Raw genomic sequence first — 24,003 nt, forward strand, 5'->3', positions numbered from 1 at the left:
GAGTTGGTTTTTTAATTTATTTTTTTAAAAAATACCTTTTTGTATATTTAGCAGTATTGTGCTTAACAATTCCAAGCTTTCTGTGTCCATTCATTTTCAAATGCTGACAGCAGAGCACCTGTGGGATTTCTTTGATATTATGTTGGTGTGCGTGTATCTTCAAAATATAGAAAACAAAAAACTGGTGCTTTGTATATATAATGAACTAGAATCCTGTTTGGCATGGCAGATGATTCTTTCCATTTTGAAGCAGGTTTTCGGGTGGAGTGATATAAGAGAGGTGCTTTTAAGAACAAGGAACAAAGAGAGGAATTTTAATAACGAAATAGCTCATAACACAACTGTAAAACAACAACAACAACAGGAAACCAGTTTCACTCCTTCCCCCAAAGCAGAAGAAGTGGGCTTTTAAATTAGATCACTCCCTCCAAAATCATGGAAGAAGTTTCATCATTCGTGTTCTGCCTCATTTCTGAGAGTAATTGTATTACTTCAGCCACCTTGTTATGGGGAAAATTAGTAAGGCAAGCTTTTAGACTATGATGTGGCCACAGGGAAGAAACAATAACAAACCCACCCTCCTACCCCACAACCTTTGGACATTAGCAGTTTTTGTTTCATGAAATCAGGAACATATAACTATTTCACATCTGCATAACGGCAGAGCACACAAATATGACCACTAGAGACTGTACAGCACCCATGAGAGCAAATATCTACTGTTTAACATTTTCCTCCTCTCTAAATAAAAGGAAGCTGGGAACAAGCAATGGGAAGTTGATGTCAAAATGCAGAAAACCTCCCAGCAAGCTTCCAGCAGCCACCCAAGATTCAGAGCCTTGCTAGTTGCCCTCTTTTCAATGCCAGAATTTCACACATTTCAATGACCATTATGACTTCAAAGAATCAAATTTTCATCATTGTCCATCATCTGCCGGTTGATTTGTATAAAAGGGTTCTTCTTGCATGCACTCCAGACAAAAGCCCCCCAACTTCCATTATATCAAGTTTAAAAGTTCTGTTTGTGACAGTTGTGTCTGTGGTAAATTAGGGTAACACTGAAGGAGTGCAGCTGCTCTGCAGGAGCCTCCTTTTTGGCACCATTTCACTTAAATAAAAAACTGAATAATTAGCCTCTGCCTTTATTAAACCACACTGGACTTAGTAATTACTTCCGGTTGCCCAACCTACTTAACCTCCACAGTTTATACTTTTTTATATATAAAGATAGGGACTGAAGAGATGATATCGCTACTTTAGGTAAGTTTAGACAAATTTGCTAGCATGTCTCATATTTTAAATAGACCACTAAGATGTTTCAACGGAGTTGGTTAAAACAGACTGTGCCAGGACAAGCACTGGAAGTTTAAAAACAAAGTTCAAGAGGATGGAGTTGAAAAACATACGACTGGGACAACTGCAGTGTTTGCCTCCATGTATTGCTCCTGAAAACTGTTGGTGTGACTTTTTGAGGGTGAAACTGTTTCATTTCTCAATGCTTTTCCCAATTGTCTTCTAAGGTTGAGGTTTGAGGAAGGGAAGTCTGCAGAATAAACACTTAACATGATCAGGTATGTAACTAATCTGGGGAAGCGCATTAGCGCATCACTTACTATACCCAAACGCTTGTCTTTTTGCTACATATCGACATTCATACAATAATTCTGGGTTGATTCCCACATGGAAGGCAGCTGTGGTTTTTCTCCATTTGATCCCTTCTGTCTATCTCCCAATAGGGAATCTTTGGGAGAAATGTCAGCATGCTGTACAAAGATATTGTTAGCAGTGGTTTCCATAAATACTGTGGTGGAAAAAATTCTGTCAATCACTAACATTGCTGCTGGCCTGGTTACTGTATCTATGTATAACCCAGCTCATGCTTGTATTTCCCCACAGGCACCTGGAGACGACCAGGAGGGAAGGAAATCACTGGGCACTGAGCTGCCCAGAAATAGCATCCTACCTGAACCATTTGCAATGCAATGGCTTCCCTGCCACACAAAAGTACTGAAGGAACAGCATCAAGGAAGGGGTGAATGTTAAAGAGCAGTTAACACAAGCAAGCTCTACCACAGTTCCTACTCATAGTTTTCATGACAATCCAATCCAAGCCTCACCCATATATGCATTAAACCACAAACGAGCACAAATGAGGATGCAAAATATGGCCGAAGATTTGCTATCAACTTACTTCTTCTTTGCCCATCCTGTGTTAACTAACCAGTGGGGCAAAATATTAGAGACATGAAATCCCATCTTGATGACAACCCAACAAGAGTTGACACTGAATTTTCCCTAAAGAAAAAACAACAGCAGGAACCAAAGAAAGCAAAGAGAGAATTTCTGACAGAGGGGGTGTATGTTTCAGCCCTCCAGTTTCAGGGACGATTTGCAAATTACTTTCTTCCCCCTTTTTGCGAAGACTTGTGGCATTTCAATAATGCATCATAAAAGCATAACACACTAGGGCTTATCCTCACTTCCTCTGGCCCCACTGCTTTCTCCCAGGAAAAACAGCTTTTTGCCCTTTAATGCTCAATTTCAGATATCCAAGAGATGTCACTTGATCAGAGATTGAAGAGATGTGTCTGTAGGCTCTTTGGTTTTAGCCATACTATCAGCCGTAAGAATAATCTATAAACTTAACAACCCAGCACCACCCAGAGCATGACACCAACACAGGCATTAGTAGCGTTAAAAATTTTTTTAGGGAGAGGGACTATCAAACCAAGACTACCTTACTTCTCTTTTGCTCATTTCATATAACTAATTAGTGAAACAGTAATATTTGCTTTTGTGTCCCTCCTGTCTTCTCCCTCCCCTGCAACTACAACAAAAACAGAGAAAAAGTCTGGTAACCCCTGAAATATTTGGTGCTTAAGAGATTTCTTAAAAAAAAAATCACCACTGCTGTATTTATCCACGGGTACACTAAGATCCTGCCAACAAATATTTCTAACTACCTGTGCACGTTAAACCCTTCCATACAATTTCATCAAGAGAATGAGGTGTTTGGAAATTGGGAGTTATATTCCTACCACACAAAGAAAGGAATAAAATTGTTTGTTCTGCAGGCAGACACCCATTTTTTTCATCCACTCCACACACACACACACACACACAGAGAGGGGGGGGGGGCTGTAAGTATATGCATTGCTGTGCTTGGCAGTTTTTCAGACAAAACACAAGAAAACCAGCAGCGAAGTTCAACACAAAAGGAACTGTCAGATTAGACATGCAGGCAAAAAGATAGATTTCTGAATTTTCATCTTCCCCAAAAGAAGCACCATGCTACACAAACCTGAGAAAGGCCAACCATGAGCAATTTCCCACCAAATATGCTCAGTTGCAGATTCTGGCAGTTGCCACTGCTACCTTGCTGCTGCCATTCTGTGCCACAATGAGTATTATTTTCTGTTTTAAAAATCAGGAAATAATGGTCAAAAAGAAGAAACCATGACTATAGAGCAGCTAAGGGTTGCACAGGATTTCTTTGACTCCACTGTATAGCAAACCATTTACACTGTTGACCAAAAACACAGCTAGCAATGGCCTCCACAAAGACGACAATGAATCACAGAATGGTAGACTAGGAAGGGGTCTGGGGGTCATCTAGTCCAACCCCCTGCAATAATATTCTCTATCATTCTCATAACTTCATAGCTGCCAAGTTATCCCTTTTTTAAGGGATTTCCCCTTATGCTGAATAGGCTTCCTCGCGAGAAAAGGGAAAACTTGGCAGCTATGCATAACTTATATATTTTCTTATACTGTTCTTCCATAGTGATGTCAAGAGCAAGTTCTAGCTTTGGTACGATCATGAGAACAGTGTATTGGAGTGTCATCCTAAGATGCATGGAGCAACTCCATGGGAGAGAAAGCTCTATTGAGGTGTTGTTCTCTTCATATAATTAGAATGGTGAAATGAATGGACATGCTAGCTAGCTTCAGCCACTTTGTCAAATTCCCGTTGCCCTCCATGTGCTGGGGGTGCAGAGTCTGCTGTGCTCATGGAGGCTCTCCCCACAATTTAGTATCCTGATCATGCAGGATTATACCTAAACATGGCTAAAGTGATCGACGAATCTGTGATCATTGCAGAGGTAAAGCATGCCTGAAGAGAGAAAGGGTTGTATAAAGGGGTGGGTGGGAAGAGTTATGGATTTTACTGAACTTATTTCTTAGACATAGACATCTTTCTGTGAAAGTTTTGGTCTCAAAAACAGTGTCTCCCCAACTCAATAAAAGCTATTGAAATGTGTGTGTTTTTTAAAACAACAACAACAACAACTACTACTACTACTACTACTACTACTACTATATTACTTATACCCCACTTGCTCATCTGACTGGGTTTCCCTGGCCTCTCTGGGGAGCTTCTAATAGAATATAAAAACATAATGAAACATCAAACATTTAAAAATTCAAATGTCTTTGGAAAGTAGTATAGTTGGTGGAGATGCTCCTTCAGGTATACAGGGCCGAGGCCATTTAGGGCTTTAAAGGTCAACACCAACACTTTGAACTGTGCTTGGAAATATACTGTGAGCCAATGTAGATATTTTAGGACCGGTGTTATATGGTTCTGGTGGCTGCTTCCAGTCTCCACTCTGGAAGCCGCATCCTGGATTAACTGTAGTTTCCAAATCACCTTCAAAGGTAGCCCCACGTAGAGTGCATTGCAGTAATCCAAGTGGGAGATATCCAGAGCATGTACCACTCTGTTGAAACAGTATGCAAGCAGGTAAGGTCTCTGTCGATGCACCAGATGGAGCTGGTAGACAGCTGCCCTGGACACAGACTTAACCACAGAATTAAAGGCAGGCTCTCCCACTAATGTGTCCCACTAATGGGAAGACAGGCCACAAAGGCACACATAGAGCTTTAAATGTTCACACGCAATAGGTTAGGGCAGTTTAGGTAACAGGAAAGGGGTCCAACATGCCAGTTTCAAGCATTATCAATAAATTAACACAAGGTACGCATTTGCTACAGAGTAAACAGTGTGGGCAAAGATTTTGCGTCTAGAACAGCCTGCACCAACCTGGGGCCTTTCAGACATTTTGGACTACAACTCCTATCAACTCCAGCTAGCCTAAAACACATGGAGGTTACTGAAGGCTACTCTAGAGCAGCCTCTGCAGTGGCTTAGAAGGTCCTCTTATGTTAACTTGCAAGCGTTAATATGAAATCTTATTTTAGGAAGTAGAAGTATTAGATGCTGTGCCCCCAGCTCCTGCCAGTCAATACATTCTTCTTCTTCCCCATCTTGAGTAATGAGAGATGTTGCACTTTCATGCTGTGATAGGCATTGTTAATGAAAGGCGGAAAAACAAGCATCAAGTAAGGAAGATTATTTCCAAAGGGGAGCTAGGAAGAACTGACAGTTACCCTGTTAAAATAGTACACAAGAGAGAACTGTTAGTCTTAGCATTCTGCACTGCTATGCTTTAGGGATGTCACGGCTATTAACAGTTTAAACTTTCACTGTATTTTGTTAATTAATGCCTAGAACTTTCAAGTCCCCATTAAACACTACTTCTAGAAGCCTGTTTCCCTAACACACATTTATTATATACCAGAAGTACTCTGGTGCTTCCCCCTCCCTCCCATTTCTCCTCTAAGCAACTGTAAATATCCAATGCATTTGTTAACATTTATTTTAAATTTTCCCTTGCCCCGTTTCTTAGGGTGGATTACAAACCAGAAACGGGAACCTCTTTGTTGTAGAAGCCATCTTTTGTTTTGTTTATGCAAACAACTTTGAGGTTTTCTCTCTCTCTCTTGTTTAATATAGTAACGAAAATAAACAATAAATAACTTTCCAAATTCAACAAAAGCCAATCCAAATTAAGGAGGTCCTTCCAAATTGTGGCAAGATTTCAACTCTCTTAGGGAAGCAAATCTGAATTTTTTAAAAAATGTATTGAACAAAACCCACACAGATTTTCCCCTTGCACTGGCGGACCTCAACATCCTTCTTCCTGCCACACAGATCTCTAGCAGTGGGGGGGAAGGAATGTGTCTGGTTGCACTGCCCCTCATGACACTCCTCCTAATGCTGAACTCAGCCTGGCCGTATCAACTGCTTTGTAGGCTAATCAGCCCCACTGAAAGGCAAGAGGGATGTATTTATTTGCTTCCTATGCAACACCCCTGACATATTACAGACCTGTGGGGGCACATTAAAGAGGTAATACTATAGACCAGCTGAAGATGATCACATATGACCTAAAGCAGCCTTTCCCAATCTTGGGTCCTTAGATGATGTTGGACTACAACTCCCATCAGCCTCAGCCAGTACAGCCCAATGGTTAGGAATGTTGGGAATTGTAGTCCAACGGTATCTGAGGTTGGGAAAGGCTGACCTGAAATATCACAGGAAGCCACTGCCCCCGGCCCTCCGTAAGAAGCTGCAGCACTTTGTTATCTTTCTGGTTGTATGTTTGAACCCATATTTTAAGGTGGATTCAAATAAACCAGGCAGGATCCAGTTTATTTGAATCCAAATATGTGAAATTCATAATTTCAAAAAAATTGAAATATATCATATTAGAGGGAAGCCTCAATGAGCACATTTAGTTTGCAGCTGGTTACAATGGGACACTAGATTAGTTCAGAGGAAACTCTAACTGTAGGAAGCTAATTAATAAAAAAAAAACCTCTGCAGGGAAACTGAAGAATCTTTTATAGAAAACCTCAATACAATATTGGAGGGGCGTTCACCAAGGATAGGGAATTCTGCCACCACAGGGCGTTGTTATGGAATTACTCTTATTAAGAGGCCCCAATAATTAGAATTCTGTGTTATTTCTGGAATTAATTGTTGTAAAACAAAAGGCTTTTCTTTAAAAAGAGTGCTAAGGGGACATTTACTATAGACAATGACAATCTCGGCCATTTGTATGGAAGGTACGAGAAGCTCTTCTCATTGTCGCCTCCTCAAAACAAGGGAAGGGGCTGGATTCTTGTAGTATGCCTTCTCCTGCCCAACCACCCCAAGAAACCTACAGTATTTTGCACTCTTCATATGGTTCTGATTTCAGAAATTAAGTTCTGGAATTTACATGTGTAGTTCCTGATACCACAGGGAATGAATGCAGAGAAATCTTCTGCGAGCATTAAACTAATTCTCGATTGGAGTGGTTATGGATAGCAAATTTGAAACCTTGCAAAGTTATTATGACAAGTGTCTCCCAAAGCATCTAGAACAGATTGAATATGTTGCATGTCTTCTTAAAGGGCTGCACTGAACTGCCATCATAATGAGGTCTGAAAACCTACTATTCTTTGATGTAAAGTGAAATGCTACTTCATGAATAAAAAGGTCTCCCCCATCTGCCTTCCCAAAGAGACATATCCTTTGACCCAGTGCTCCAGACTAAAGCGTTGAAATTTCTGCACAAGAATGCCCTCTGAGCAGACAAAACAGACACTTGAGATGTTAGAAAAATTGTATAACCCCCAATCTCAGACGCTCCTGCAACCTAGCAGAGATAGCACAACCATGTACCAAAGTGAAAAGAAACTGAAGAAATGAAAGCCAGACCCACCAGTCCCTTAATCTGAAAGCTAAATGTAGCTACCATCACAAAAATGTATTTTGTCAGGTTAGTAATTCAAAACGAGCTGCTGCTGACCCACAAAAATACTTGAAAAGCTAGCAAATGATGATCCAATGCCATCATGGGAAATGAGTATCTCTCATGTAAAGTCTCTTTTGGAAGACTATAAAACCCTTTTACAAACAAGGATAAATATATTGATTTCGTTGCTAGATCTGCCACTGCTACAGTCTGTCGACTGGCGGAGAACTTGTTGCCTGCAGACATTTTACAGAAAGCTCTGTATCACTAGCCAGCCAGCTGAGCTTGCTAACACTACCACATGCTTAATCAAACAGTAATTACTTAGAAAAGCAAGTGGCAGCAAGCACTGGGGGCTGAATTGAGATACACTATTCCAATTAAAGAGGGAATTAATTGGCAGGCAATGAATTGCAATGAATTATCAATCTTTTAAAAATTGAATATGCTTATCTAAATATAAATATGCATGTACTGTGCCACCGTAACCTCTGTTCTCAAAATCCTATTCATTTATTTTTAAAGGGCTGCGTTGGAGCATTCATTTGGGGTGGGGGGGACTGCAAGCTATATGGTTCTATTACAGAAATGCACATCGTCTCAAAAAGTTTAAGGGTAATGGCTTGCCTGTAGTAGCCCCAGGCACATTTGCAAGGATTCTAGAACAGAAAAATCATGTGGCATATTACTGCACTTTCAATCAATCAAATGTTATTTTAAAATGTACCTTCACCACCAAGGTTGCTACATGACAGCCGATAATCAATTAGTAAGCTCTCTGGAATAGAAGACAAGGCACCTCAGTGTTCGCAGAGGTCTGCCCATTTACAAATGGCTTCTATTTTCTACTCCCTTGCTTCACATACACTACTTGCGGAGTTGAATCTGCCACCACTAATTGTGGCTTTGATTATCACTTTCAACATGGCAGACTTCAAAGTGATAATCATGAGCACAATTAGTGATGGAAGAATGCAAAAGAAACTGAAAGTTAAGCATTCTGGAAAAGAAGGACTGAAATAAAGTTAAATAAATTGCACTAAACGTTAAATGTGAACAGTCAAAACAGACCATAAATTAATTGTACATTTCCATTGTCTTTATGTCTGAAGCTTGTCTCCCATCTAATTAATCTGGAATTTCTTTTCATAACAATGCCACCATATACACAAAACAAGACTCCACAGCTAACATGGGTTCTGTGGCAATAGGGTACAATTCAAACAGATGATGCTCTAGTTCTCTCTGCTTTTAAAACCAGAGTTATTTTGCCTAGTAAATACCGTGTTTCTCATATTATAAGACATGTCTTATATTTATTTTTTCCTCAAAAAAACACACTATGGCTTATTTTCAAGGGATGTCTTATTTTTTTCCTCCTCCTCCTGCCGCGGCCGCCATTGCTGCTGCGCCTATCACTATGTCTTATTTTCGGGATATGGCTTATATTCCTTGAATGCTTAAAAATCCTGCTATGGCTTATTTTATGGGTATGTCTTAAAATATGAGAAACAGGGTACTGCTAAAAGTTTCTCTATATCTAAAACTGAAGCTTGTCACCAGTTTACAGTGCCAGTACCAAATGCTGACCAGTGGTATCACCTTTCACTAGAAATGAACATTCAGATAAATAGTTGTGCAGCTACTTTTGTCTTAACAACTTTCTCTTCCTTCACTTTTCAAGGATGCAACTCTCTCTCTCCCCCTCTTAAAAATCTAATTCAATCAACAAATTGTGTTCAAAGAACTTCAAAAGAGAAAGCCTCACCAACCTCCAGGGAGATGTAGTTTAAAGCCAACATCCCCCCACCCAAAAAAACTGCAGACTCCAGATATACTAACTTTTCCAGCAATGCAATTACAGCTACAAATCTCATGTGCCTAAACATCAGGGCTACTTGAAATTCATCAAATTAAACCAGTAATGATAAGCAGAGAAAGAGCAACCAGAATTTGAGGCAAGGTGTAACACAAGACACAAAAAAGGACTAGATTGGGATTTTAACATATTCTGTGCACTCTGTACTTATAGCTTAAGCTTTAGACAGCTGAAATAAGTATGACAAGAAAGACTGCCCTTTCCTGTAGAATTCCACCTTTCACATACAGTCAAACCTCGGTTTGCAACCGCCTCCGTTTGTGACCGCTTCGGTTTCCAACCACTGCGGACCCGGAAGTGTTTAAATCCGGGTTCCGCGGTGCTCAGATGCACAGAAGCGCTCTATCGGCGTTTCGTGCACATGCAGAAGCATGCATTGGGGAGCGACCGATTCGGGGAGCGACCGGCTCCATGGAACGGATTGCGATCGCAAACCGATGTATGACTGTAAATGAAACTTTCTAGAGACTTTAAAAATGTAAAAATGCACTTTAATTTTTACACATATTACAAGTAAAACAGTTTCATGTAAGTTACTTTTCTTCTCCAAATTAATGTGCATGAACATGTTTAAAATCAAGAACTATATAATTAATTAAGCATAGTTTTATAGCTCTTATAAGAATTTCAAGTAGTAAGGACCGCAATGTACTAAGAAGTATGGCATTGGAGCCCCATGCCAAGTTATTTAGGCATGTCTTGGATTTGCTTCTGAGGTTCCTTAATTACCCTTGGAAAAGATGGGTGGGAGGAGAAATCAAATGTTTGAAATAGAAAGCATTAATGTTGTCGTAAACAAAAAGAATGGTTATGTCCTTTAGTCCAAGGAACAGTGTACAGTACTAATAGGACGCAGCATATCAAGCAACCAGCAAATAAAGAAAGAAAGCCTCCATATAATAAAAACTGCAATTTCATTGGGGTAGGTTAAAAAAACACACACATGAAGAATGGATGAGGATTTGTGGGGGGTGGGCTCTGCTAACCATAGCTACCTAGGAATTATATCTCGGTTGCACAACACATGTTGTACATGTAGAAAATCCCAGATTAAATACCTTGTATTTGCTGGGAAAGATCCTATCTGAAACTATGGAAAGTTGCTGTCAGTCAATGTAGATCATTGGTCCAGAACTGGTGGATAAGGGCCCACTATCAGGCTGAAGCCTTATCTAAAGTGGGTTGCAACAGCAGTACAATTGCAACACAAATACATGATTTTAAAACTAGAAAAGCGTTCCCGAAATGGACGCTTGGATTAAAGGTGGGTCCCACTGATAGAGAAGAGATATCACCTTGCCGACAAAGGTTTATATAGTTAAAGCTATGGTTTTCCCAGTATTGATGTATGGAAGTGAGAGCTGGACCATAAAGAAGGCTGATCGCCAAAGAATTGATGCTTTTGAATTATGGTGCTGGAGGAGACTCTTGAGAGTCCCATGGACTGCAAGAAGATCAAACCTATCCATTCTGAAGGAAATCAGCCCTGAGTGCTCACTGGAAGGACAGATCGTGAAGCTGAGGCTCCAATACTTTGGCCATCTCAGGAGAAGAGAAGACTCCCTGGAAAAGACCCTGATGTTGGGAAAGATGGAGGGCACAAGGAGAAGGGGATGACAGAGGACGAGATGGTTGGACAGTGTCTCGAAGCTACGAACATAAGTCTGACCAAACTGCGGGAGGCAGTGGAAGACAGGAGTGCCTGGCGTGCTCTGGTCCATGGGGCCATGAAGAGTCGGACACGACTAAACGACTAAACAACAACAACAACAACAACAACAACAACAACTGATAGAGACAATACTGAGCTAGATAGATCAGTGGACTGACTCAATGTATAAGGCAGCATCTATGGTTGTATGTTGACAATGTGATACTGCAACCTATTAAGAGAGTCCATTCCAGCAAAAAGTTAGGACTGATTGGTAGATGCCGAGGAATAATTAAATTCTAGTGGGGAATACTCAAAAGCACTGAGCTTCAGAGTCGGAGTGCTGCTCAGATAACCGGGCCTCATGTGGTCATAAGACACTTGAAATAAAATTTGCCAGAGTAAATGCGAGTCTTCATATAATGATTCTGTCAACTGGTCAGGAAAGAAAGAATGCTATCCTATCAGTAAGAATGGTGCCAAGAATTCATGATATTTGACAGCTATCTTAAGCAACACTGCAATTTTTCCAGATTTCTCGTCAACAAATTTTTGTGAGTATTAAAAACAAACCAGTTCCTATATTAAGGTCAAAGAAGAAAAGTTTCCTCCTGTCAATGACATTAACCTTCAGTTTAAACAGAAAGCTTTGGTCACATGGCAGTTATAATCCTTCCAATGCCTGCGTCCAAGATACAGCTGTCCTTCAACTATGCTTTGAACTGGAACTAGCTGTAAGAATGTATTTGGATGGAGACGAGAGAGTGAAACTAGTCTTCAGCAGCTAAATGGGGCAAACCACAAGTCTTGGAGCACAGAATAAGCTGCAGATAAGGCCTGAGCCTGTCCTGTGGGGAAGCCACACTGGATAATCTCTGTACAGAGGAATTGGCTGCCTCTAGGATGCTTGTACAAATGCTGGCACATTGTTCCCACAAATGGAGTTTTCAGCATGGTTAGGAAGCACTGAGCAATTCATTTGAGAGGCTATTTCAGTAATTGCGGCAAAATCGCTTGATTGTGCCAGAAGCCTACTGATACTTGTTTAGGATTTAGGTTTTCATGAGCCAGCAAAGACAAGGTTATGTTTAGATTAGGGAAGGTATCTCCAATAACAAAAATGCAAATACAACAGCCTGAAATATGTTTAGCGCCCTGCCTTTTAAACATGGATTTTTTCCTCCAGCCTACTTCATCTGCTGAATATGAACCATGAACCCAGTCCTTTTCATACATCTCACGACGGAGGACAAGCAAGAGTTAAACCACATTGCATCCAAAGTATGTTAAAGGACATGTTATGTCTATAAAAGATTACAAGGGATGCCTTTCAGCTCAGTTCTTTTTAATTTATTCCAAGCTCATAATGGCAGCTCATTATAAAACCAAGACCTTTGATTTATCCAAGACATTCCTAGCAAAGAGTCATGTCCAACGAAGTCATTCTGTTCGCCCAAGGACTTCTGCCTGCAAGCTCCCCCTCCTTCTCCACCCGCACAATCTAAAACCCCAAACAGATCGGGGGTGAGGGATGCTGTGGAAGGAGAAGTTCCACTGAAGTGGAAGTCCTTGCATGAACGAAAAGATGTCATTGAATAGTATTTTTTAAAGAGTAAGCCAATACTTCTTGTCCCAACAACTCAGCCCTGTAGTTTCTCACAAGGCTACTTGCCCAGGTTAACTATTCTTCCTGGTGAATAGTTTGGCAGACCCAATCTCTCTTTCTCAGGGACATATACACAGGAGGGTTACTAACATTTTGGGAGCTTATTTGAAAAAATATATATCAAAAAATCATTATGGATATTTCTATACTATCACTCAATAAGATCCCCAGGGAGATTTACATAATCACAACACATTCCCTATGACGAAACTTAATCTAAGCTATCAGTGTCATTTACAGGGAAACCTAACATCCTTTGTGGTTCCAGATGGTTACTGATTCATTTCCAGACTCAATTCAAAGTGCTAACTATTACTTTCAAAGGCTTAAATCATTTGTGGTCAGAACACTTGAAAGATCAGTAGAGGAGGTTTCTTTATTGGAGGCACATTTGTGGGGTAAGTCTGAAAGAGACTGCTCTGGAGCTGCACCAAGTTGTGGAACCCTCTACCAAGGGAGATCCATGTTTTGCCCTCTTCTGCCTCTTTTGGCAGAATTTTTTTTTAAAAAAAACTTAACTGGCTGGTGTGTTTTGGTACTTATCTGCTATTCAACTATCCATTTGTAAATATTTTTTAAAAGTTTTACTTGAGTGTATTTTTTTGTATTTTATATTGTTAGTTGCCAAGGGTGTCCCCAGGTGGAAAGGTAAGACATGCATTTACTAAAATAAGATAAATCTTAAGGCATTCCTAACATACCAGGGAATATGTAAATCTGTCTAGCACTAAAAGTCCTGTTTCAGCTTAAGAACCATACTGTGCTATTTTGTCTGTCAACTAAACATTCATCTTTCTTACCAGTCTTAAAAACATTTTTTAGGAACTCTGTGGGAATGTTCCCCTTTGCTCTTGTAGTCTCCATTTTCAGGTAGCTCTTGTTATATTTTATTCCTAACTGCAATTCATTAATCTGCTCATTACTAACAAACATACCAGATCAGGCCATTAGCCTACTTGCCCAATCCAAGATGGACCATCTTTCTCTATGCCAGTTTTCATTTGTCCTCAATCCACAGTAAATCCTATAATAGGAATGAAATACACTCTTGAAAGACAGAAGTACCGAGTTAAATGTAAGAATCAATTTTAGGCCATTAGTACACCAGACTGTTAAACATACTGCTTGAGGTATTGGACATTTGGCAGTAACAAATGTTTTAACTGAATGCAATATATTGTAAAATGCCTTATATTAGCAGCAATTCTGAAGTGACAGCTAGGAAGTCAATGTTAAAGGGAATTTCGAAATGAAATGTATACTTCAAACTGTGTTCCTTTTGAATGCTTCAAATCTTCAGCTAAGCAGATCTCCAGCTCCCTCAAAACACCAACCTGTATTTTCTAATTTTACTGAGTTCTTCTGTTATCGGGTGATGTCCTACCAAGTCATAATCATACAGAGTTCTTGAAAAACAATACTGATATCCTGGCTAGCAGTCTGGGGGTTGCAGCATGCCCCTAGATTGATGGGCATGTGGTAAAAGTCTGGCTACAGGTATCCACAGTGAATACCGTACTTACTCTTCTAATTCACTTACGTGCACAAATACACACTTGCTTGGAGCATGTTCTATGGAACTAAATGAGACTTTCTTCTGAGTAGACACACATAAGATTGCACTGGGACTATTGTGTTATCAGTTCAAGAACTGGTCAAGAAATCCACAAGTCAACCTTACAACAATGACCACAATTTTCAGTATCACTAAGCTTCAGAACAGATACTGAAGTATCCATAGCATTATCTACAAGAGGTCTTAAAACTGTGTCACAGAGAGCCACCCCTAACTCAAAAGAATTATTTAGGCCTCCAAGCGTAACCAGCACAAAGTAAAGACAAACAGCTCAGCTGGCAGCATTCAGTTATCTCCAGTCTGAGGTCAAGCAGATCAAAGGAGCAGACAGGGATCAGAGAGATGCTTTCAGGTTCCCTGCAGAAACAAAACAGACCATGGAAAATAAAGGGTTGCATTGCTGGTCCCTCACTACTACCACTTGAAGTGGGTGGGCACATGACCCCTGACTTGGAGAGAATGAAACAATACTTTCTACTCCAGTCCATGTCTTTTGGGATAGGGATGAGTCTACTTTACATTACCCCCAGTGTACCTCTCTTAGGAGCAGCCAGACTCTCAACGTGAGAAGTATGGCTCCAAACCACAGTGAGGACATTAAAAGTGATATCTCTAAACATCCTTTAAATTCTACCCCACTTACATCTCCCCACAGTTCATTACGATTAACATTGGTCCCTTCAACTCTATGGGAAAGGAGGGAGAGTGGGAAGGTTCCTGCTACTCCTTTGTCCTGAATGAAGCCTGCTATTTTAGGATAGGTTTCTCCTATTCTTTCCAATATACAAAGCCCAACTGGAATGGGGACAAATGGCATCTTATACCAACCTGGAAATCTTTAGGAAGTTGACTCATTTTGACCAGAAATCCCACAGAATTGCAGTATTATTATTATTATTATTATTATTATTATTATTATGCCAACCCTGCCAGCAACAACTTGCCACTAATACTTTTATTATTAATAATTAACAATAGTATTGTGGTACTTATGTACTGGATTAAGCATTTCTTGCTACAGCATATAGACAAATTAGGACAGCTACTTTTATATTTTCTGTTTTTTGAGCTGCAAAGTGATCTGGAAGAGCAATACTTACAACTCAACAAATCAGAGTGTGAGTGGACTAACAGGCATGAGGGTTCATGCAGAAACACCACAGAGATTACTGAAGTTTAAGAGAACTATATGTGACACACACAACTTTATAAAAGGAGAAACAGGATTTCTATAATAGTACTGGAACCAATTTTGTTTCATATGGTAGAAGTTAAATCATTTTAAGTTCCACTAAGGGAGACCACTGCTGACATCTCACGTCAGCAACAGGGCAATTTCCCAACATAGACAAAGCCTAGAGGGGCCACCTCTCACCCTGCATTTTATAATGTCAGCCAAGATCAGCTGGCAAGCCATGGATATCAGCTCCTCAGGATAAACTCCAGACCTTTGGAATTCAACCCATGGATGGTTCACCTGTTAGGCCACAAACTCAGGATGCTACGGAAGGACCCATGCTTTAGATCTGACTGTTTAGATGTAGGATAAACATCTGTGGCAAGGCTAAGTGAGGAATCTTTTCAAAAGTATTTTTTCTGCTATATCGAGGACTTCTTCGCGTCTCATTTAAGCTGAGTACGTATCACCCACATAAATTATCTTCTGCAATTGTCCACATTCTGTCTCCCAGTCTAGGAATCACTACAATATTTTGCCTATTTCTTTTGCAGAATTTATCAATGTCACCGTAAGGGCATTCAAATTTAAGAAACACATTTAAAAGTCAACTCCACTGAAACATGATGCAGTCAAATTATTCTATAGTATCCCATTTCAGCAATAAAAGGTGAGGAAATAAGGGCAGCCCCTTTGCCAGAAAAGCTCATGATTAACCAGTATTATGAACTGTGTGTCTGTCTCTATGTATGTATGTATGTATGTATGTATGTATGGATGGATGGATGGATGGATGGATGGATGGATATATAGTTATAAGTTGGTGGGTGCCAGAGTTTGTGGGTGCTTAACCCCTGGACCCAGCAAATGTTAAACTACAAGCCAGGCTGGCTTCCTGATGAAGTAATCGCCTTGGGAGCTGGACCATTAAAAGAGGACAGATGTGAGAGGCCCCTCCTCCAGCTCTGAGTCAGGTAGAAGACGAAAAGAAGAGTTTCTGAAGAGTGGAGTGGAGATTTTAGAATGGAGTTTTTGCAGTGATGTTGCAGATGGTAAAATGCAGCAAGCTGGAGAGAGGGTCAGACCCACATTTCAGAGTATCTTTTATTTCTGTTTGAATCTAAGGCTGCAGCTATGGGGGAGACCAGACCCTCTTGGAGTGCAATGCTGGGAGCCCCTCCAACACAGGGGCTCAGCTTGTATATATATTCGTAAATAAACCATGTATCATTTCATAACTTTAATATTCTTTCACACAACCCCAACCTCTTAGCGGTGCAAGATTCTAGGAGTTCCAGACACTCACCCAGGGCCCCTGTGAGACCAGAGTCTCTACCATGCCTCATTTCCAAAAGGAAACAGGGACCCTGGGTGAGTGCCTGAAACTCCTAGAATCTTGCACCGCTGAGAGGTTGGGGTTGTGTGAAAGAATATTAAAGGTGCTCCATTGAGCTAGAAGACTAGTGGCAAGAGAGGAAGAAATTTGCAGGGTTGTCCATTCAAATTTCAATAATTCTGATTGAAGTTAAGGAAGTTACACAGTCAGTCTCAAAGTATATATGAGTAATCAGAGTTTGGGTTATTAAATTTTATCACATTAAATGGACACGATGCAAATTTGTGGCTCATTGCTGGATTCATGCTGGATTGCATTAATTTATTTTTCATCATCAAACATCAAAAGTTCAGTCTGCCACAGAAGCACAAACTGAACGTTTTGTAATGACCTTATAGTTAGTTAATTCATTCATTCATTCAGGGTCCACGTTTCTAAATTCAGTGAAGACTAGTCTAGTAGTACTTCAGATGATCCTTGTAAGTGACTAGTTCAAATAGGCTAGGGAGGACAAGGGGTAAATTAGAACAGACATATGTAATCCTAAGAAGCTTGGAGAATTTCCCACCATCAGCTTTACAATGATTGATTGATAACAAGTATTCTTTTTTTGGGGGGGGGTTATTCATTTAACAAAAAATACCTGTAAAAATATGCAGAATCTGAATCTAGGGTTAACACAGAGTGCATTTTACCTACAAGATGAACTTAACTCACACAGGTATTTTGCTATATGTGCAGTTGACTTTAAGTGTGCTCCCACACAATGACCAAGCATTTCAACAAAACCTGCACCAAGAATTGTTCTTCATATTCCTAATGTCAGTGAAGAAGTCAATCGGAAAGTTTCATTTCATTTAATATTAATTGTAATGGCATTATTGAAAAGGAGGAGCACAATTGATCCCCACCCTGATACACTGAAATGCTCCTGGATGCATAGGTGAGCTGGGAATCCCCCCCAGAATGCAGCTCTGCACTTGCTACATCCTTCAATAACTACCCTGTTTAATTAAGGCAGCACTGCAAGTTTCCCCAAGGACTTGTTCAGCCACTGCCATTTTCTTTCTAGGAGGTACGTTCTCGCAATGTTCAAAGGTAAGCACACTACAACTTATGGATTCTTGGGGGTTCTATTACCATTTTCCATCTCCAAAAATCAAACATGATACAATTGTCAATGAAGATTATTCTTTTAACTATGACATTCCCACCAGGAGTCTTGGATGCTTTACAACAAAAGTTAGGCCACCGTATAATGTAAGCATAAATATCAGGTTGCATCACTGTACTAGTAATGGACCACACGCTGCAATATGTTAGAACTTAAAGGCTGCCAAAATTATGATCTGGTAATGATTAGCAAAAGAATGCCACACAGTTGTTTTTAATTGCAATCCTTCATGCATATTTACAACAGGGTGTATGAACACAGCTTACAATTAATTTACATGGCTTCTTTAAACTGTATTGCGATAAAATGAGACAACCCAACAAGTTAATTTTAAGAAGTGTTTGTAAATCATTCATGTATAACAGGGAAGTGGGCAGATTCCAATATGTCACATTAAAAATGTTTTTTACTGATTCCTAACCACAATTTAGTCAACATGAATGTAGTCAAGATGCATAATTTCGTATTTTAAACTCTTGCATATCTCAGTACACATTTTCCTGAAGACATATTCCTGCATTGCAGGAGGTTGGACTAGATGACCCTTAGGGTCCCTTCCAACTCTTCTATTCTATTCTATTCTATTCTATTCTATTCTATGACTTTTATGACTTACCAAGGTACCTATTTAGTCAAGAAAGGCCTTTTACTCGGCGGTTACACTCTTTTTCCAGTACACTATGGAGGACTGAATACCTGTTGCACAGAAACAACCCCTCAAGGCAGCATATGCAGCAGAAAGTCCTTACCAATTTTTCATCAACTGTGATGAGTTGCGTGTCTTGAGCTTGGTCCTGTGCCAGCCGCCATGTGGAAGTGTTCAGTGACCTGCAGTGCAAGACTTTAAGTTAAAAAATGATTCATGCAATGAGAAAATAGAGGCAGACAAATCTTACATAAACAAGTTACTTTAACAATATCCATCTTGTAAAAAAATTGGAGAGAAATGAGGGCTCAAAAATCCACCCACCTCCCGCCACCCCCCAATTAGTTCTGTCTACTGAGTTTTTGGCAGACTCTCACTTAGCAGTTCACAACAGGCTGCACTTTATGTCAGCCTACAGGCTCTCTGTCACACAGAGACTGCCAGTGGCAAGGACTGTACTACTCTATGCAAGTACAGTAGCTGGTTTGTCACGAACAAACAGAAAAAAATAATGCAAAGCTACTGCGACTCCTCTGGAACTCTGAACCTCAATGAAGCATCAGAGGACTTAAACTCATTAGTCCCTTTCCAAACAATTCAAACTGTAGTGGAAGTTTCAAGGCAGGATCATGAATGAAAGAACACTCCTGAGACTAGTTAAGACACAGACTCTGAATTAATGCCTAGAAATGTTCAGCATTTCTCTGATGTACACATTTATCTACAAATAGCCACTGTAACTGACTTCTAAAGATCTGTCCCAGCAAAATGATTCAAGCCATTTCTATGGTTCAGTTGGTACATTAGGCCAAACACTGGGCTGGATCCAAAAGTTGTCCCTGCACTGGACAAAAGGACTGACACTTTGCACTGGGAACACTGTGCAAGAAAATCCAACTACATTCATTTTTTTTTTAATAAATTTTTATTCAATTTCCAATTTATCCAATTAAAATAATAAAAAAAACATTCTTTTATACACAACATTATAAATTTTCATCTAACATTTTGCTCTGCCGAGCTACGACTTCCCCCCCTCCCTTCATGCGGGTTTCTTGTTTACTACATTTTTGCAGTTCCTTTTTGACTGTTTGGTCAATTCGTAGGATTTATTTCAATCCTGCAAGTGTTTTTAAAGATCTACAATTTTTCTCCATATAATCCACATATTTACTCCAGTGAAAATCCAACTACATTCAAAGAGGTTGTAATGGTAGCCTCTTGTGTAGGCAGAAGGAAACAGATCTGCTACAGAATTAACCTCTCATATCGCTATGCGAATTCTTGCTCAAGCATGTGAGGAAAGCGGTGGCAGCTCTTTTCCTTCTCAAGGTTCTTTGGATCCAACCCATTGTCTTCAACTGTAGTTATCAATATTCATTAAATAACTGGAAGCAAAGTAAAAAAGCATGAAGTTGATGAAAGATTCCAAGCACACACTTTTTTTTAAAAAAAAAGATGAAGCTTGAGACTTCATCATTTTTATTAGTCTATTGTTTTTATTAATTTACTGTAGTCATTTATATGCCGCTTTGTAATCAAGATACCTGTACAGTTCATTATGCTTTATTGTTTACCTTGAAAACCAAGATAGGGCATTATAAATGTCCATCTATTTCACTTCCATCCCACTCCTCTTTGGGAAACATCAGATCAGCAAGTTTACTACAGACAGAATTTAAAAACCAGACTTCTTTTAAGTTTTGAACTGTCTCTGAAGCAGTTACATAATTCACAAAGCAAGCAGACTTCCAAATGCAAATTATATTTCGAGTTTATGAGGTGCCATAGCTGCCTTGCTGGCATAGATTCCACCACTACACAAGCATCACAATTTTTGAAAGTCAGCTATTTGGTCTGACTGTAACTTGAACAAGTCTGAAAGACAATATATCCCACTCCCACAAGACGCTAACCTTCAAACAGAAAGCAAAAAATAGTTTACTTCCTCAATATTAGCTTTCTAGTAGCTCATACTTTAAACTTTAGTGATTAATTGAGAGCATTTTCAAGCATGCAAACTTAACTAGTATTTTATCTTGGTTATAACATATCATTCTTAATAATGACTAGAAATCAGGCTTACCCAGATGTGCGATATTTTAACAAAGCGAAACAAGCTACCGAAGCAGAGACTATCCCAGTTGTTTCCGACTGAAAATGAACTTTAAGGCTACTCACAAAGTTCCATTTATTAGAAGAAAATAGCTAAGAATGTCTCACATGCTGCCTTGTGAACTACAGAAAGCTAAAGAAAATGCTGTGTATCTGAATGGCTCCCAATGTGAAGCAAACAAGATAAAGCCAGAATTTCAGGCAAGTGGTACATTCTCTTCTAAAAAGTTTGGACATACCTAAAAATCACAAGAAAAATGGGGCAATGGCATCTTATTACATGGTGCTATCATATCTCACACAAGAACAAGGCAGAAAGCAGGGCCACACTGTCAACCTTAAGGATCAGGCAGATAGGTGTGAGGGCAGACATTTTCTGAAATAGCCTGCTCTTAAGCTGTTTAGGGCTTTAAAGGCCCAAACCAGCTCTTTAAATCAAGCTTGGAAACAAAATCAGTTTAGATACGTGCTCCAACTGCTGAAACACAGACAATAATTACCGTAGGCAGAACCGTTTTTGCACTCACTGAATCTTATAGAACTGTTTTTTAAAAGCATCCCTACATTGCAGCAATACAGCACTATCTGAAAGTAACCATGGCAGAGGTGACCGCTAATCTGTGGCCCTCCAAATGTTGCTGGGCCTGACGGGAGTTGCAAGTTCAACCTCCGGGGGGGGGGGGGGCACAAGTTAGTCATACTCTACCGCAGGAAGAGTTACTGACACCAGGACCGTCGTCTCCAGAATAGGCCAGATAACTGACAAACTAGCCGAAGCTACCAAAAGGCACTTCCTGCCACTGTGGCCATCTGTAAATCTAATGAGAGTGACAAGTGAGGATCAGAACTACCCGCATGCTATGCACCTGCTGCTTCAGGGAGAATGCAGCCCATCTGTGCAAGCTAGATGTGGCTCTATTACATTTTTGATCAAATATTCTCAAAAGGCAAGCACAGTCAATCTTCAGCATGCCTTCAAGTTCCATTCTTTGCCAATAATATTAACAGCCTTGTACAGATGTTATCAGCGTTAGAAAATGGGATAGGAATGCCAGGAGCCATGTGGCTCCTGGGACTTAGGACACAATGTCTAGGCACCTTTATTGCTGCTCTGCTACCAGACCAGGCAACCCCACAACTAGCTAGCTAGCTAAATAAATAAATAAATGCTGCCAGGCGAATCGGGGGGGGGGGGTCAGACATGTCTTTTGCTACTGATCTACCCTGCAAAACATCTGATTCATCCAGCAGCGTGTTAGCAAAAAGGCGTGTCTTTTGCTGCTGCTGTGCCCAGCAGACCAGATGACTGCAGCCAGGCAGATGGGGGTGCTAGGTGCCAAGGGTGGCCCCTGGACATCTCCATCCAGTTGCAAAAGTCCGACTGCCAATTGCAAAATGCGACTGGTGCTCAGCCTTCAAACGCTGTGTGGGGTACCCTCAGAACTACTGCTCTTCAAATTGAGGAGATGCAGTTTCCACTTTAAACAAGTGAGGGAAAGTCATAGTTTATGGATTTACACTCTGAATAAAAACAAGACAGAAGTGATGATGGTTGGTGGTCCCTGGACCGTAGTGTTTTTGTAGGTGATTGATGGTGTTCACCTCTAGGTGCAGCTGATCAGGACCACAGGAGTTGACTGACTGCTGTCAAGACCCAGGAAATCAAGATCGATGCTAAATACATTATGCTGTGTGTTTCTCCATAAATAAATATAGCTATCAGCTGAATCAAAACCTTCAAGACCTGGAAATATCCAGTGCGATTTACATCCAAAGAAGTTACATTCAGAGAGGGCAGGGGTGCATCGTACAATGTATGGAATTTATTTCAATCAAAGAACACCAGTCAGTTTCTCTATAGCTTTTGTTTGTTTGTTTGATCCTAACACCAAGGGGCCGTTTCCACCATTAAACACATAATACATCTCATAAAAAGAACAACAACAAAAACCACCACCCCAATAACAATATACAGTACACATTTACTACTTATCTGGCAGTTTTTAAATCCTGCTAATTTTCCTAGAATTAACTGGATTAATTTTCCACAGTTAAATATGTGCAGGCAAGCCACTACATGCCTGGGAAGTCCAATGAAATATTTCTTTGTGACATATTGACAGGGAAAGAGATAGGAAAATTGAGCTCTTTTCTATGTTGCATAACTTTTCCTGTCTAGAGACAATTTTATTCACCACAGGAAACAGGGCAAGTGACCTTTACTATGTTATATTTATAAATATCTAAAAATAGTTTTGCTTGTACCCTAAACTAAAGATATTGTAGATAAACAGGATTTGAAACATAGACCTGAAATGAAAATGTTCAAAATGATAGATAGTACACATAGAGGAACTTAACTTGGAGAAAAAAGGTACCTGACCTTATGTCCAGACATGGACAGGTGATTTCACTATATCAGTCTCCTGCAACAACATTGGCTTGGAAACACAGATGCCACTCATTTGGTGCATGAATAAAAACCAAAATAAAACTAATTTTAACATTACTAGCCAAAGGTCAGGCAGCTACTTGGTATCATGTATCAAAGCCAATTACTACAGAAAGTTCACCAGTCTTTTGAAATTGAACTCATGACCCTTTAGGTAATAAAAACACGATTTAGGAAATGAACAACTACTAGGCATTTCATATGAGCGTTACAAATAGATAAATGCAACTGAAGCCCCCCAATGTTGATCACAACCAATGGTGCTATCAAACTCCAAGTGAAAAAAGTGCATTTCTGCATGCTTCTGTAGCATCGGATGCCAAAATAGGTCAATCAGATTGCTATTTATACATGCAATTGCTTAAGAAAATGAGTAATTTGATAACAAAATTGCAGAAAGAGTCACCCACTGATAACAAGCCAAGGAACTGCTGCCTAGGCCAGACAAGGTAGACAATTATGCTGGTTCCAATAACTGCTGCAGCAAAACAACAACTCCTCAGCTTAAGAAGGAATACAAAATCTAACAGAACAGTAATTATGCCCATGCAGCATCTCCTTAGCTCCTGACTAGTACTGTACTGGAATTCTGTATTTGTGGGCGGCTGGTGGGAACAGGGAGACGACTGGGGGAGGAAGGATTACAAATTTGCAAAAACCACAGGTGACCTAAGTTCTGCCCTGCCAGTGTTTTCTGAAATGTCAAATGTCTCCCCACACAAATATATTCAGATTGTACCAAAAG

General features: G+C 40.0%; 1 protein-coding gene across 1 annotated transcript in view; it reads right to left on the minus strand.

The window, feature by feature from the left end:
* Positions 1-24,003, minus strand: part of NDUFS4 (NADH:ubiquinone oxidoreductase subunit S4) — a 46,228-nt gene that overhangs the window by 15,270 nt on the left and 6,955 nt on the right. The window contains exon 2 of the mRNA XM_035100496.3: positions 18,795-18,873. Coding sequence (XP_034956387.1) covers positions 18,795-18,873 — 79 coding nt within the window. The remainder of the gene's footprint in view (positions 1-18,794; positions 18,874-24,003) is intronic.

Source organism: Zootoca vivipara, chromosome 10 (assembly GCF_965207765.1).
Source record: "Zootoca vivipara chromosome 10, rZooViv2.hap1.1, whole genome shotgun sequence".
NCBI classification, from domain to species: domain Eukaryota; kingdom Metazoa; phylum Chordata; class Lepidosauria; order Squamata; family Lacertidae; genus Zootoca; species Zootoca vivipara.